The sequence below is a fragment of the Podarcis gaigeae genome, assembly GCF_964106915.1.
Source record: "Podarcis gaigeae genome assembly, chromosome: 5".
NCBI classification, from domain to species: Eukaryota; Metazoa; Chordata; class Lepidosauria; order Squamata; family Lacertidae; genus Podarcis; species Podarcis gaigeae.
In genome coordinates, this window is record NC_139681.1 from 36,461,682 (window position 1) to 36,476,265 (window position 14,584).

Here is a 14,584-nt window from a genome sequence, read left to right on the forward strand (position 1 = left end):
AGAAAATGTAAAAATCTAAGATTGGTAGGTGAAACTCATTTTAATCATTCTGATATTTTCATCCACAGACCACTCCTCCATTCTATCAAATTGAAGACATGGTTGTGCCAGCTGCTGTGTGGTATGCCGGTCATGATATTATGTCAAACAGAAAGGACATTCAGCTGTTGCTTCCTCGAATCTCTAATGTGGTTTTCCACAAGTATATTCCTGAATGGCAGCATGCTGATTTTTTATGGGGTCTGGATGCTTCAAAGAAACTATACCCTGATATATTTCATCTGATGCTGAAGTACAAATAAAATGTTACAAAAGTCATATATACTACATATATTCCATTGGGGTTGCCATATGTCTGGAATTTGCTGGACCTATCCAGAATACTGCATTCAGAAGTAGTGTCCAGGCAGAAATTGCTAAAATGTCCAGGAAAATCCAGATGTATGACAACCCATGTCGGACTTGTCATTTTTGGTGATTTTCCTTAAAAATTCTTTTGCGAATTTGCCAAAAAAAATCACAACAACTTTTTTATCTGGATTTTAACTGTTACAAATATGCCAACCCCAGTTCCATGTGACTGTAGATGCTGCAATAGGTCTGTACAATGTGTATATATGATCAATTTGTTAATTACTTGTTTCTCACCATCAAATTAAATCTACCTGTTTGCAGTGACACAACTGATAGTAGAATTCCTTGATTATGCATTGCAAAAGCATAATTCTTTCTGCAAACGCCTCATCTTTTAGGCACAATTTAGATATTACCTGTTGTTTTCATCTGACGGAGATCTTTGTACATTAGAGGTTCTTAACCTTTGAGCAGAGGCGGCCAACACTAAAAGAAGCTCTCCGGGTCTCTGATTTCACTAGATCGCTAGCCAGTGAGCTGTTGAAGGCAAGCTCCTGACAGCCACTGGCCTAATCCAGCAGGCTTTTATTATGTTCTTATTAAATACAGGCATCCCTGTCCCATTTTGAGGTTACACTAGGAGGCAACGATTTTGGCTATGTGCCCATGGCTCAATGGGGAATTGTGAGCATAAACAAGTACTGTGGGTTCTTTCCTCAAGACTGGAGTGGGTGCAGCTGACTCTTACATTTCTACCAAGGCTTTCAACATAACCACAGTCCATTTCAATCAGGGGTTAGGCCCAATTTTGGCACAGAAATTCATTTGGTCGCCCTGTATGATGACCTCTGTTGAGAGAGAGAGACAAGGCAAACATGTCCCTGTTAATTTTTTTCGACCTCTCAGCAGCTTTTGATACCATCAGCCATGATATCCTTCTGAAGCGCTTTGCAGTGGTTCCAGTCCTAATTGGATGGTCATTCCCAGAGGGTGTTGCCTGGGGAATGTTTTTCAGCCCCATGAAACCTTCAATGTTTGGTCCCACAGGGCTCAATCCTATCTCCCACATTGTGTAACATCTACATGAAACCGCTGGGTGGGGTTATCCGGAGGTTTGAAGTATGTTGTCAGCAGTATGCTGATGACACTCAGCTCTATTTCTCCTTTACATCTGCAGGTGAGGCAGTGGAAGTGCTGGGCCAGTGTCTTGCCTCGGTAATGGACTGAATGAGAGCCAACAAACTGAAACTCAAACCAGATAAGACTGAGGCACTGTTAGTGGGTGGTTCCCTAGACAAGATGGGTCTGAAGATGGTTCGGAAACTTCAGCTAGTGCCGAATTCAGTGGCCTTGTTGCTCACCAGAGCAAGACGGTTTGAACATATTACACCAATCCTGGTCTGACTGCACTGGCTACCAATTAGTTTCTGGGCCCAATTCAAAGTGCTTGTTTTGACCTATAAAACCTTAAACAGTTCAGGACTTCAATACCTCAAGGACCGTCTCTTTCTATATGAACCTACCAGGTCCCTGATGTCATCTTCTGAGGCCCTCCTTCGTGTGCCTCCTCCCTGAGAGGTCCGGAGGGTGGCAACACGAGAATGGACCATCTTTGCAGTGGACTCAGACAGTGGCATAGCTAGGGCTTTTTTTGCCCAGGGGCAGTCACAGAGTTTGCCACTCTTCTCGCTGTTCCTCATCTGGAAGCCCTGATGGCTTGCCACTGTCCTCCTCTCTGCTCCGACCATCCTCCCCCCTCGCTTCCCAAGGGGCAGGAAAGAAGGTTCAAATGCCCACTGGGCAATGAAGCTCACTGGGTGACCATGACCACTTCCTCTCTCAGCCTAACCTTCTTCACAGGGTTGTTGTGGGGATTTAATGGGGAAAGGGAGAACATGTGTGCCATCTGGAGTTCCCTGGAAGAAAGCATGGGCATATAAATGCAGTAAATAAAATAATAATTAACTGCAATTGCAAATACATATACAGTGGTGCCTTGCAAGACGAAATTAATCCGTTCCGCGAGTCTCTTCGTCTTGCGTTTTTCTCATCTTGCGAAGCACGGCTATTAGCGGCTTAGCAGCTATTAACGGCTTAGCGGCTTGGCGGCTTTAAGAAAAAGGAAACAAACTCGCAAGAACTCGCAAGACGTTTCGTCTTGCGAAGCAAGCCCATAGGGAAATTCGTCTTGTGGAACGACTCAAAAAACGGAAAACTCTTTCGTCTTGCGTGTTTTTCGTCTTGCGAGGCATTCGTCTTGCGAGGTACCACTGTACACAGTGTAGGTGTGAGCTGGAATGAAAAGTAACTCATTTGGTGCTGGCATGTTGCTCAATTGCTCTGTGAGACTTGCTTCTGTTTGTCAGTCGATCCCTGCTCCAAGAAGAAAGGAGTCTGACAAACGAAAGCAAGTCTCACAGCACAAAACAACAAAGAGCTGTGAAGCAACATCCTGGCTGACTTCCCGTGGAAGCCCTTCCCTCAGACGTAAGACACAGAAAGGTTAACCCTTTAACCACCACACTCTACACTCTTGCACTGAGAAGATTAGCAAGAAGAAGAAGGTTATTTATAGATTGAATCCATGTTAGTTATGTTAGATTTCTGTGTGTTCCCACTGTGCAGTGCTTTGAGTCATAAGACTCTGTTTACATTCCAGAGACCTTCCAGACTGTTGGAAGTCTCACGGGAGACGGGAGGCAGATGTGATGTTACTGGTTTCCTGTTCCTTTGTTTGTTTCAGTTGCTTTCTGCCTTTCACATTATATTGCTTTTCTGTCTGCGTAGTTAGTAATAAATCTCTTTAGCCATGTAGCTCATACTATCTCATCCTTCCGCATGCTGCTGTATACTCTGCGTAATGGGGAATGTGCCTGAAGCCTTATCAAAGGCTCAGGTCGTTAATCATCGGAGGAGGAGATTTGGAAGGCTCAACCAGAGGAGTTGTTCGGTCGAACGCAAATCTGACAAGTTATACTCAGAGTAGACCCACTAAGGGGTACGAATAACTTAGCCCTGTTCATTTCAATGGGTTTAGTGTGTGTACAACTTATGTGGATACAAAATAATGATGCCGATGCACAAAGGACACAAAAAAATGTAGACATAAAATTATATACCACTTAATATAAAGATCTCCAGGTGGGTTACATTTTTTTAAAAAATGCAAGGAAGTATTTGTTGGCTATTTGCAGGTTAGTTGCACTGCAGAGAGCTTGCTGGGGAGGCCACACATTACAAGGAATGCAAAGTAACTTTAGCTAGGTTTTACAGTGGTACCTCGGGTTAAGTACTTAATTCGTTCCGGAGGTCTGTTCTTAACCTGAAGCACCACTTTAGCTAATGGGGCCTCCTGCTGCCACCGCGCCGTCGGAGCACGATTTCTGTTTTTATCCTGAAGCAAAGTTCTTAACCTGAAGCACTATTTCTGGGTTAGCGGAGTGTGTAACCTGAAGCATATGTAACCCGAGGTACCACTGTAATAACAAAAGCAAACTCATTATGAAACAGATGCAGAGCAAGCAAAAGGGTTATGATAAAAGGATTATCACACACCCATCATGGCAAGTCTGTACAAAACATTGAAATGTACATTGCACTTCCTTGCATTTTTTTTTAAATGTAACCACCTGAAGATTTATTTTTAAATTAGTGATATATAATTTGTATATCTACATTTATTTATTTTTGTCCTGTGTGCGTCGCCATCATTATTTTGTATCCATGTACATCTGTAAGTTGTACTCAAACAAAACCCATTGAAATGAAATGAAAGTTATTTGTACCCCTTAGTGGGTCTACTCTGAGATGCATAGCAAACAAAATGGTTAAGACAGAAGGATTATCACATACCCATCATGGCAAGTCTCTACAAAGCATTGAAATGTACATAATACTGTTGAATGGTCTCTTTAAATTTGAAGGTTCGTTATTGTTCCACAAGATGTGTATGTCTTTAAGGGACAGAGCAAATAGCATGACCTAGTTTTACAGCTGTGAAGCAGAATAGCAGGTACTGTTAAATTGTGTTAATTAAGCTGTGTCAGCAACTGAGTATAGTATATAAAGAGCAGCACTTTGCTCTCTCAGTACCCTGGGGGTTGGGGGAATGGGTCATGCTTATTGATATGTTTAGTGTAAAAGGAGTTTGCTTTTGCAGAAAGACACGTGTTGTATAATTATATAGTAGCTGATGAAAGTGATCATATTCTCTGCAGTTTATTACAAACTAGGTCTTCTTCAGTGTGTATTAGAGATGTGGTTGCTATTGATGAACAGGAGCAGGTAAGAAAAATCTTTTCTTCCATTTATCTTTTTCATTTCTTTTTTGGTGACATACTTTGGTCTTACATTTTAATAGCTTGCATTTAACAGAGTTACACATCCAGAAATTAAGGCTACTTGCACAAAATCTGTGGGCAAAGAACTGATGCAACCATGGGGGAATCACAAACTGAATAAATGTTTACTTATATACAAGCCTTATACTGGTTCCTTGTAACTACACTCCTCCCAGCAATGGCTGAATCTGTTTAGGGCTTTAAAGATCAGCCCGAACACATTGAATTGTACTCAGAAATGTACTGGGAGTCAGGGTAGATTCTGTAGGACTGGTTTTATATGGTCGTGGTGGCTTTTCCTAATTACCAATCTGGCTGCTGGATTCTGGATTAGTTATCATTTCTGAGTCATCTTCAAAAGTACCCCACGTGGAGCCATACCAGTAGTTCAAGCGGGAGATAAGCAGAGCATTTACCACTCTGGAGAGACAGTGCACAGCCAGGTTGTGTTTCAGCTGGTGTAGCAAACAGAGCTGGTATACAGCAGCCCTGGACGCAGAGTAACGTGCACTTCCGTGTACAACTGTGAGTTTAAGTTCTGTGAGCCTTTGTCATAGTGCTTTTTTCGCAAGGAAAATAGGGGCCAGAACTCACCACGAAGTTGTGACAGCAAGTTCTTACTGTTACCTGAGAGGTGCCAAAACCACCTCCATTGTGTTCCTGGCTGGAAGAAAATCACAGATCTTTTAAAAGAACTATTTTAAGAAAGGCTTCCCATCTTTGCTAAGGAGTTTGAAGCAACAGATATTGTTTTACACAGGTCAGCGATGTGGCTGTTTTGGGTAGTGGTGTGCTTAAACCAACAGACAACAGAGTCAGAAGAATTCCTAAGGAAACGACACTTGAATCCCCAAGAATTCATGACTATTGTGAGTTGCTTGTTCAGATGCATTTGAAAACAACAGGCTATTGATAGAAAAAAATAATTTGTACATATTTCTTTTAAGTGATATTCCAAAGCATTTGCTTTTCACAGAAGGATTTCCAGGCCTGCCTGAGTTACCCCAAAGAGGTTTGGTGGATTATAATGGATGAATTTAGCAGACCCCAAGGTCAAATGACAGTTTCTGTTTAATGCTGAAAACATTGTTTGCCGATAGCTCCTCCTGGTTGCTTCTGTTCATTACAGCCAGAAGGGGAGGAAGGCAGGATCCATGTAGCACATCTAGATTTAGAATAAAGGTCTCAATTTGCTGAGAATTTCTTTGTTCTTGCAGAATGAAATAATCCAATATTGGGGATACCCCAGTGAAGAGCATGAAATCCTGACAGAGGATGGCTACTACTTGCAAGCAAACAGAATTCCTTATGGAATGCACAGTTCTGGGAAGACAGGTATTTTTTATAGGAATGCACATAGCTCGGAGAAAACAAATATTTGCTTAAAATCTCAGAATTAACTAGCTCAGTTAAATGAAGTTCACTAAATTAGTTCAAAAATCTTTTAACTACACCTGACAGTAGTTGCCATAATTGCTGGATGAACTGAATGTGAATTAACTTCATTTGGGGGTAATATTTTTCAAAAAATTCTAATTCATATTCAAGTCCATTCTCTTTTATGCTTTAGACTCTTTGGACTTTAAGGTTCGGAATGATTGAAGACAATAAGACATATCCTACTGTGTGTGTTTTGATGTGATCTTAAGTCTTCTTACCTATATTTTATATGGCAGCACAGCAGCTTATAACATCTGAAAGCTAAGTGAAATTGTCAAGGATAATTTGAATTGAACTCTGAACCAAATATTAACTAAACTACTTCATTTTGCAATTGGACAAACATTTCTTTCTGGTAATGTTGAACTTTAACTAGAATTAGTTCATTTTCCAGAAAAACATTTGAAGCTCTTTTGTCTATGTCTCTGTGTGATGTTGAGTAAGAATGAAGTGCTTGGATTAAGCTTTTGTGGGTGCATAAATGGTGATTTAATTCAGAAATTCTGCCCAATTTCTCCTATCTGAGATCAGCTAAACACCTTTGTCTTTCCCTTATTTCTGAGCCATTCACAATGAGGTGGCATGGACTAAATGATTTATTTACGCCATTGAGTCAGGCCCTGCTCAAGACATTTCACTGCTTTATGAAAAGGCCAACAGCCCTCTCCAATCCATTCCATGTACAGAAGACATTCAGATAAGCCAAGGGACAACATCATTCATTTATCTTAGGATATAAGGGTTGGAAACAGCAGGGCATGTAACATGGTAATTATGAAGCTCTGTCTTCCGACTTCCCACTCTAAATCCTCTGCTACCTGAAGCAACTGCCTCATTCTGCATATCAATAGGGCCAGCCAAACTATTGTTAAATAGTGCCGAAAGGTGGGACAGCCATGGCACATCACCTAGTTAGAAGCAATTATCTCTGTCATATACATAATTGTATCTTTTCTGGACTAGAGAAGATCATCACAACGCACAATGTTAATGAAGTGAACAGAAATTATCTAAAAGGTAGATTGTCTACAATATTTTCTAATGCCCTTTATATTGTCTTCCCCAGGTCCTAGGCCAGTTGTTTTACTGGTACATGGTGTTTTGAGTGAAGGTAGGATCTGGATTGCAAATCTTCCCAACAATAGCCTGGGATTTGCTCTAGCAGATGCTGGCTATGATGTTTGGATACTAAATACTAGAGGGACCAGCTGGTCTAGAAGACACAAGACTCTGTCAATTGACCAAGAAGAATTTTGGAATTTCAGGTATAAAGCACAACTTGTAGCTTGGATAGTTGAGATAATTGTAATAATTACTGTCTCTGCAGTATAACTGATACCAACATATCTTTTTTCCTTCTGTTGAGTCAGAAGTGCTTCAGTCCTGGAAAGACTTCCAAAAAATGGGAAATGGTGGACTATGGTTCCCTTTCTTGTTATTTTTAGAGCCTACATCAACATGACAAAATGCATGACTTTCTCTATATTCATGCAGGCTGAATTTGTGGAGCTCTGAGATGTAGCTAAGGATAATAGCTAGGACTGTGCATTCACTCTGGATGAATCCTAGATCCTGAACTGAATCGGGCCAATCTGGGATTTGCTGGGAATGTGTAGATGAAGCTCTAGATTGCCTGGGTCTGGGTTCACCTGGAGCAATACAAAGATGTCAATGGGGCAGTGGTGGGTGGACAACCACACCTTTAATTCACTTAACATTCTCTTTAAAGGCACAAACCCTTTTAGGAATGGGAGATCACAGCCCAAATCACCCCAATTCACCTCATTATTTGTGGCAGAGTCCATACACACCTCTAATAGTGTGCGCTACTAATGCAACATGAAGCTAAAGGGAGAAAACTTCCCCTGCATTTTGTTCGTGTAATGTCTTACAGCTTCCATGAAATTGTGATATATGATATTCCAGCAACAATAAATTTCATCCTGCAGAAAACCAAGCAAGAAGGGTTGTATTTTCTCAGCGTGTCTCAGGGTGGGACACTTGGTAAGTAATATGACACAAATGGAATCCATTTACTGCCTGAGCCCTTAATTTTAAAACCTTCTTACAATCCAAAATTCACATCACAGATATAGTTCCGATCTAATAATTCAGACTGAAAGAACAAACAGCAACCGAAGTGCTGTTTTTGGTGTTGGTTTTGAGGTCTCTGGTTTTGAGGCCTCTCCAAACTAGTGGCAGACAAGTATATAGGAAGATAGAGAGCTGTAGTACCAAGTCAGACGTTTGGTCCCTCCAGCTCAGCATTGTCAACACTTACTGGCAACAGCTTTCCAAGTCTCAGCCCTACCTTGAGACACCTGGATTGAGCATACATGAATGTGCTCTTCCACTAGGATAAGACCATTCCCCAGTATGAGAGACCCAAAGATTCAGTTTGCATATTGGCTCTGGTATATCTGGAAAAGCTGCTGAATTCTGGAATTCTTTCTCTTTGGCAGGTTTAATTGCCTTTTCACTCAGGCCACAGGTTGCTCAAAAAGTCAAGCTCTTCATGGCTTTGTCTCCTTCCTACACATTTGTGGACACCAGTGGACCTGTTGTGCTATTTTTCATTCTTCCTGATGGATTTATCAGAGTAGGTATTTCTCATAGGTTTTTCTTGTGTGTATAATCAGCTCAGTGATATGGGCACTTCATTCCTCAAGCTTGGGGGGGCGGTCATGCAAGATGTTAGGTATGTTCCTTGGTGTCTCCTGCTCTGAGCTTGAGTCTGCATCACCATGCAGGCCAAATGTTTGAGGTCTGCATTGTGATTCACTGCCTGGCACAAAACAGCCAACCATGCACTGGGGGAGGGGGGAGCAGAAGTGTATATAAATCAGACCCATTTCCATGTTTTACCCAGTCTGTTGCCGAAGCCTCAATAAAATCTTTAAGTTGAATCACTGCCTTGGGTCTTGCATGAATAACTGGTACTTCCTTAGGAAATTAATCCTAAAGAGACTCACCAAGATCTCTCTGTGTGTTTATTTTACAGCTCATATGGGGGAAGAAAGAATTTGTTGTTCTTAATAATAAACTGAAAAAACTGAGTGCCAAGCTGTGCAGTTATCCTGTAATAGATCAATTTTGTATCCAATGTATTTTCCTAATCGCTGGATGCAATCTAAATAACTTAAACGTGGTATGTTGCTAAATATATTGACAAAACAGCAATATATTTTATTCTAATAGATAAAGATAAATTAACCATGCAATCCAAAGCATGACTATTGAGTAACTAATATGATGGAGTTCAATAGTACATGCTTCAAGGTTATGCATATATAGGATTGGAGCCTTAAATGTGCAATTGAGTGACCAGGTCTGTACATGTTGCAGCTAGAATTGAGAGGAATTGAGAAGAATCTTTGTGGAAGAGACCCTAGTACATTACCTAATGGATAAACTATATGGTTTTTGTTGTTCTCTCTGGTTTTTCTTGTTTTGAGTGCAGTAAAATAACAAGACTGTACAAGGGTGATGGTATAAAATCAAGCCAATTTTTTTATTGAAAGCAGCAGACAGGGTAAGAGTTGGAATGGCCTTGGGTCTCAGTATCCGTTCATCATTGCACAAGCCCTATATTGATGGAATGGGTCTGCTGGGTTTGGACCACCCCAAACCTGTTTGGTGGGAGTCAGCCCATGTTTGCCTTTGCTGGGGTGAAAGCCCAACAAACAAGGCCTCACTGGGCAACCATGGTGCAGATTCCTACCAGGCTGATACCTAACACTGAGCTTGCAGGTGGCTGTGGTTAATTATTCCCTTAGGACACCCCCTATATTGTGTTGACCCTGCTGAATTCCATTTCTACCCTCATACAAACAGAAGTAGAACAGAACAGAACAGAACAGTGAAGAGTAGGAAGAAGAGGAGGAGGAAACTCACAATCACATCTTTCCTGAGATGGATGTTTTCCTATGTAATGTCCCTTTCCCTTTCTCAAGGTATATGTATGTTGTATTGCTCTGATGCTGGTGATGTTTTTATATTGCAATTCATCTCTCTCCTTCCTCAGTATAATTAGAGATGATTCTAAAAGATATTTATATTCTTATTATTTTCCTCCAATCCAGAGTCGAGCAGATGTGTATACTGGAATTCTTCCAGATTTTACTTCTGTAAAAAACATGATCCACTTGGTCCAGGTGGGGTTTAATGCATATTTTTCCTTATTTCAAAATTCAGAGCTCATTTGATGTACAAATGAATGCTTGTTGTGTGTGAATATATAAGGGTTTTCTTTTTTTAATATACAGAAGGTGACAGGAAAGTTACAGTAAATGAAAAACAATATAGCAATAAATGGTATATGACAAGCTACCACTCACAGGAGCTTTTTTGCCCTGAGTTATTGCTGGGGTAGTTGCCTGGTTACATGTGATATATGATATATAAGTGTCTACAGATGTAGAAATTGGCAATAATAACATGCAAATGAAAGCAAAAGTAAATATCCTTAAATAGGGTCATGCACAAGAAGAAATAAAGAGAAACTTTTCTATTTTGTTGTCTAAAGAGTAGTTCTTAAACTTCAAACCTAAAGTGATTTTTTATTCATTATATTTGAAGTGATCATTAATTTGAATTTGCACACTGCAATTTCTCATTACCTTACACAGTTTGGCTATTACTAGGATAGTGAACATTAAGGATTGATTTTTGAAATGATTTTATACATGTTCCAATATCATTTTCTTATTCATTTGTGATGTATGCAAAATATTGGTAAAAACAGATTGTATTTTTTAAAAAACCAGATAAATATGAAAATGTTTCCAGATAAAACAATAATATATTCTTACGAAACCACACATAAATTTGTGAAAACAATCTAGTAATCCATCATAGACTGCCGTGATTGGTTGTGCTCTTTATGTGTACAAAGAAATTCACAACAAAATAGTTAACTTATATTTTGATTGCTTGAAATTTATAGAAAGATCTTTGTTGACTATATACAGTGGTGCCCCGCAAGACGAACGCCTCGCAAGACGGAAAACCCGCTAGACGAAAGGGTTTTCCGTTTTGGAGGTGCTTCGCAAAACGAATTTCCCTATGGGGTTGCTTCGCAAGACGAAAAAATCTTGCGAGTCCCTGCGGGTTTTTTTTTTGCTTCCCCCCCTTTTCATAAGCCGCTAAGCCGCTTAACAGCTGATGCGCTGATAAGCCGCTTAACAGCTGATCGCTAGAAGCCGCTAGACCGCTGTAGCGCTAATCCACTAAGCTGTCAATGGGCTTACTTCGCAAGACGAAAAAACCACTAGATGAAGAGAATCGCGGAACGGATTCTTTTCATCTTGCGAGGCACCACTGTAATCATATTATACCATATTTGCCAATGCAAGTAGATAAATAGGTACCTCAGTGGCAGGAAGGTAAACGGCGTTTTCGTGCGCTCTGGCACTTGTCACGGTCCTCAGTGCACCAGTAGCAGTTTAGTCATCCTGGCCACATGACCAGGAAAACTGTCTGTGGACAAACGCCGGCTCCCTCGGCTTGAAAGCGAGATGAATGCCGCAACCCCATAGTCACCTTTGACTGGACTTAACCATCCAGGGGTCCTTTACCTTTTCTACCTTTACCATACCACATTATTATTATTATTATTATTATTATTATTATTATTATTATTATTTATTTAGGCATTGGGGACAGGGTTCTGACAATTCATATTGCCAATTTTTAATCTATGTGTACTTTATAAATATATCAGCATTAAAAATTTGAAAATTCAGTACTTTCTCCCTTCTTTTATAGGTTTTTAAATCAAAAGAACTTAAATATTTCGACTATGGCAGTAAGAACAAAGCTATATACAACACGGTAATTATAAGGGTTGTTGTGATTGGGATTTGTCATAGATTTCAATGTGTTAAAGCTGCATATTTATTTAGAATTAACTCTCATTGAACTTAATGGGTCACAAAAAAAGATGAAGAAAAGGTTTAGGAACAAACCCTGCACAAATTTATGACAGATTTGTTAATACGTTAGGAAAGAAAAGTTGAAACGAATGCTCAAGGAACCATTTCCCCAAAATTTTGATGACACTGCATATGAACCATCAGATTGGTGGATGAAACCCATTTTAATCATTCTGATATTTTCATCCACAGACCACTCCTCCAATCTATCAAATCGAAGACATGGTTGTGCCAACTGCAGTGTGGTATGGTGGACATGATATTATAGAAAACAGAAAGGACATTCAGCTGTTGCTTCCTCGAATCTCTAATTTGGTTTTCCATAAGTATATTCCTGAATGGCAGCATGGCGATTTTGCATGGGGTTTGGATGCTCCAAAGAAACTATTCCCTGATATATTTAAGCTGATGCACAAGTACAAATAAAATGTTACAAAAGTCATATATACTGCATATATTCCATTAGGACTTATGACAACCCATGTTGGAGGTGTCATTTTTGGTGATTTTCCTTAAAAATACCTTAGCTATCTATGTGAATTTGCGAAAAAAAAGCTCAACAACTTTTCTGTCTGGATTTTCAGTGTTGGAAATATGCCAGCCCTAATTCCATGTGACTGTAGGTGCTGCAATACATCTGTATAACATGTATATATGATCAATTTGTTAACTGAGTTTTGTTTCTATCCCGGACGGCTTTTGAAGGCAGGCGGGGGGGGGGAGCAAAGACTTTCGCCCCCCACCGGCCTTCAGAAGAGGTCCTGGACCTCTTCTGAAGGCCGGTGGGGGGCAAAAGTCTTTGCTCCCCCCTGCCTGCCTTCCTGGGAGAGCGGAGAAACGCAGCGCTTTCTCCGCTTTCCCGGACGGCTTTTGAAGGCAGGCGGCGGGGGGGAGCAAAGACTTTTGCCCCCCACCGGCCTTCAGAAGAGGTCCTGGACAGGGCTCCCCCCTGCCTGCCTTCCCGGGGGCTTTAAAATTGCCCCGGGACAGCAGAGAAGTCCGCTGTCCGGGGCGATCTTAAAATGCTGGTGGGCGGCAGCGCTGCCGCCCGCCAGCATTTTAAAAAACCCCGGGACAGCGGAGAAGTCCTCTGCTGTCCCGGGGTTTTTTAAAATGCTGGGGGTGGGAAGAAAAGCCCTTGTCCCCCCCCCCAGCCTTCAGAAGAGGTCGGGGGACAAACTGTCCCCGGACCTGGACTGAAGGCGGTTTCCTTAGGAACGCATTGATTGATTTTCAATGCATTCCTATGGGAAACCGTGCTTCGCAAGACGAAAAACTTGCAAGACGAAAAAACTTGCGGAACGAATTAATTTCGTCTTGAGAGGCACCACTGTAAGATAAGATTTTTACATGCATCCCACAGGCATCTGTTTGGCCACTGTCAGAACAGGATGATGAACGAGATGGGCCACTGTCAGGGACTTGGCAGATGAGGAGGAGTGGTGGGAACTGCCAGTGTAAGTGGCTTACAGAGAGGGAGAAGAGGAAAGGAGTATGAAACCAAGACAATGGTGATCTGAAACTGAACACACCCCAGAAGAAGAAAGGAGCTTGGAAATAATGGGTGATGAAGGCGGAGTGAGATAGCAGGTGCTCCAGCCCTGAACAGAGACAGGGGTCAGATGTATTAGAAACCGTACAGCAGGCAAGTGGCATGGTGTCTCTGGAGAGTACACTAGAGCCCCCTCCTTCCCCCAGGCGTGGCCTTTGGGTCTCAAAGCAGAAAGCTAAACAGACACAAAGGGATTTCCTTAGAAGCCACCGTAGATGGCAGGAGGAGTCTGAGGACTATGAGGTAGAAGGAAGGAGCATCATTCTGAGCAACGTTGGTTTCATTGGTTGAAATAATTTTTGGTGCTTGGTATATGGGCCCCCTGAAGTTCACACATGGAAGCCTAGGGGTCAATGGACCCCAGATCAAGAACCCTGATGCGGATCATTGTCCTGACAAAGAGATCATGATGCCAGAGGTAGGAGAATGTACACCATTTCTTCCAGCAACTCCTGAGCTTTGCACCCATGGAAGCGCCAGAAGTAGGGTGCTTTTTTCCAACTTTGTGCTCATACTAATCTCACAAATCCAACCAGAAGTGTTCTCTTCCAAGTCGCAGTAACAGCTGGAAAGTGGTTCACGTTTGGGTTCTGGTTTCAGGCACAGCCCAGGAGAAGTCCGGGGATGAGCAATCTGGTTCCCACCACTTGTTGGACATCAGCCCCAGCGAGCATAGCCAACTGTCAGGGATCACAGGAAATGTGGCCTAGGAACAATTAGCACAGGTTGCAGACCTTCTCTGATTAAGATTCAGAAACCAAGGCATAGGACTGTCTATGTTGTAACATAGAAAGTATTAAGTATCTGTTCCTTAGGATGTTTTAGAAGAAGAATCAGCTGCAGCACTCTTATTACCTGTATACGCCATTTACCTTAAAAAACCCCAAAAGCTCTTGAACAATTGGAACAATTGGAAATAATTGTTATCGCCAACAGCAAGCTCAACAGATCCAGCAGGAACCCAG

The 14,584-nt window shown here is 41.4% G+C and overlaps 2 protein-coding genes and 1 long non-coding RNA gene across 4 annotated transcripts in view; 2 read left to right on the plus strand and 1 right to left on the minus strand.

Annotated features, from left to right (window-relative positions):
* Window positions 1–682, plus strand: part of LOC310845555 (lipase member M-like) — a 38,484-nt gene extending 37,802 nt beyond the window's left edge. Inside the window, exon 9 of the mRNA XM_083740752.1 lies at window positions 69–682. Coding sequence (XP_083596878.1) covers window positions 69–302 — 234 coding nt within the window. The 3' untranslated portion in view covers window positions 303–682. The remainder of the gene's footprint in view (window positions 1–68) is intronic.
* Window positions 683–4,563: 3,881 nt separating this feature from the next.
* On the plus strand, window positions 4,564–12,741 carry LOC310845550 (lipase member M-like). 2 transcript variants are annotated; one of them, XM_083740746.1, is made up of 10 exons: window positions 4,564–4,638; window positions 5,455–5,563; window positions 5,912–6,029; window positions 7,201–7,399; window positions 8,029–8,138; window positions 8,597–8,733; window positions 9,136–9,282; window positions 10,217–10,288; window positions 11,901–11,966; window positions 12,260–12,741. In XM_083740746.1, the coding sequence occupies exons 1-10, from the start codon at window positions 4,610–4,612 to the stop codon at window positions 12,491–12,493; spliced, it is 1,221 nt and encodes a 406-aa protein (XP_083596872.1). In that variant the 5' UTR covers window positions 4,564–4,609; the 3' UTR covers window positions 12,494–12,741. The 2 variants fall into 2 exon arrangements, with proteins under 2 accessions (XP_083596872.1, XP_083596873.1); XM_083740747.1 differs by having other exon boundaries at window positions 9,136–9,200; window positions 10,219–10,288.
* Window positions 10,967–11,871, minus strand: LOC310845598. Its single transcript, XR_014564859.1, has 2 exons — window positions 11,452–11,871; window positions 10,967–11,094 (listed from the first exon to the last, which is right to left on the minus strand). It is a non-coding gene; the product is annotated as an uncharacterized lncRNA (long non-coding RNA).
* Window positions 12,742–14,584: the final 1,843 nt, after the last annotated feature.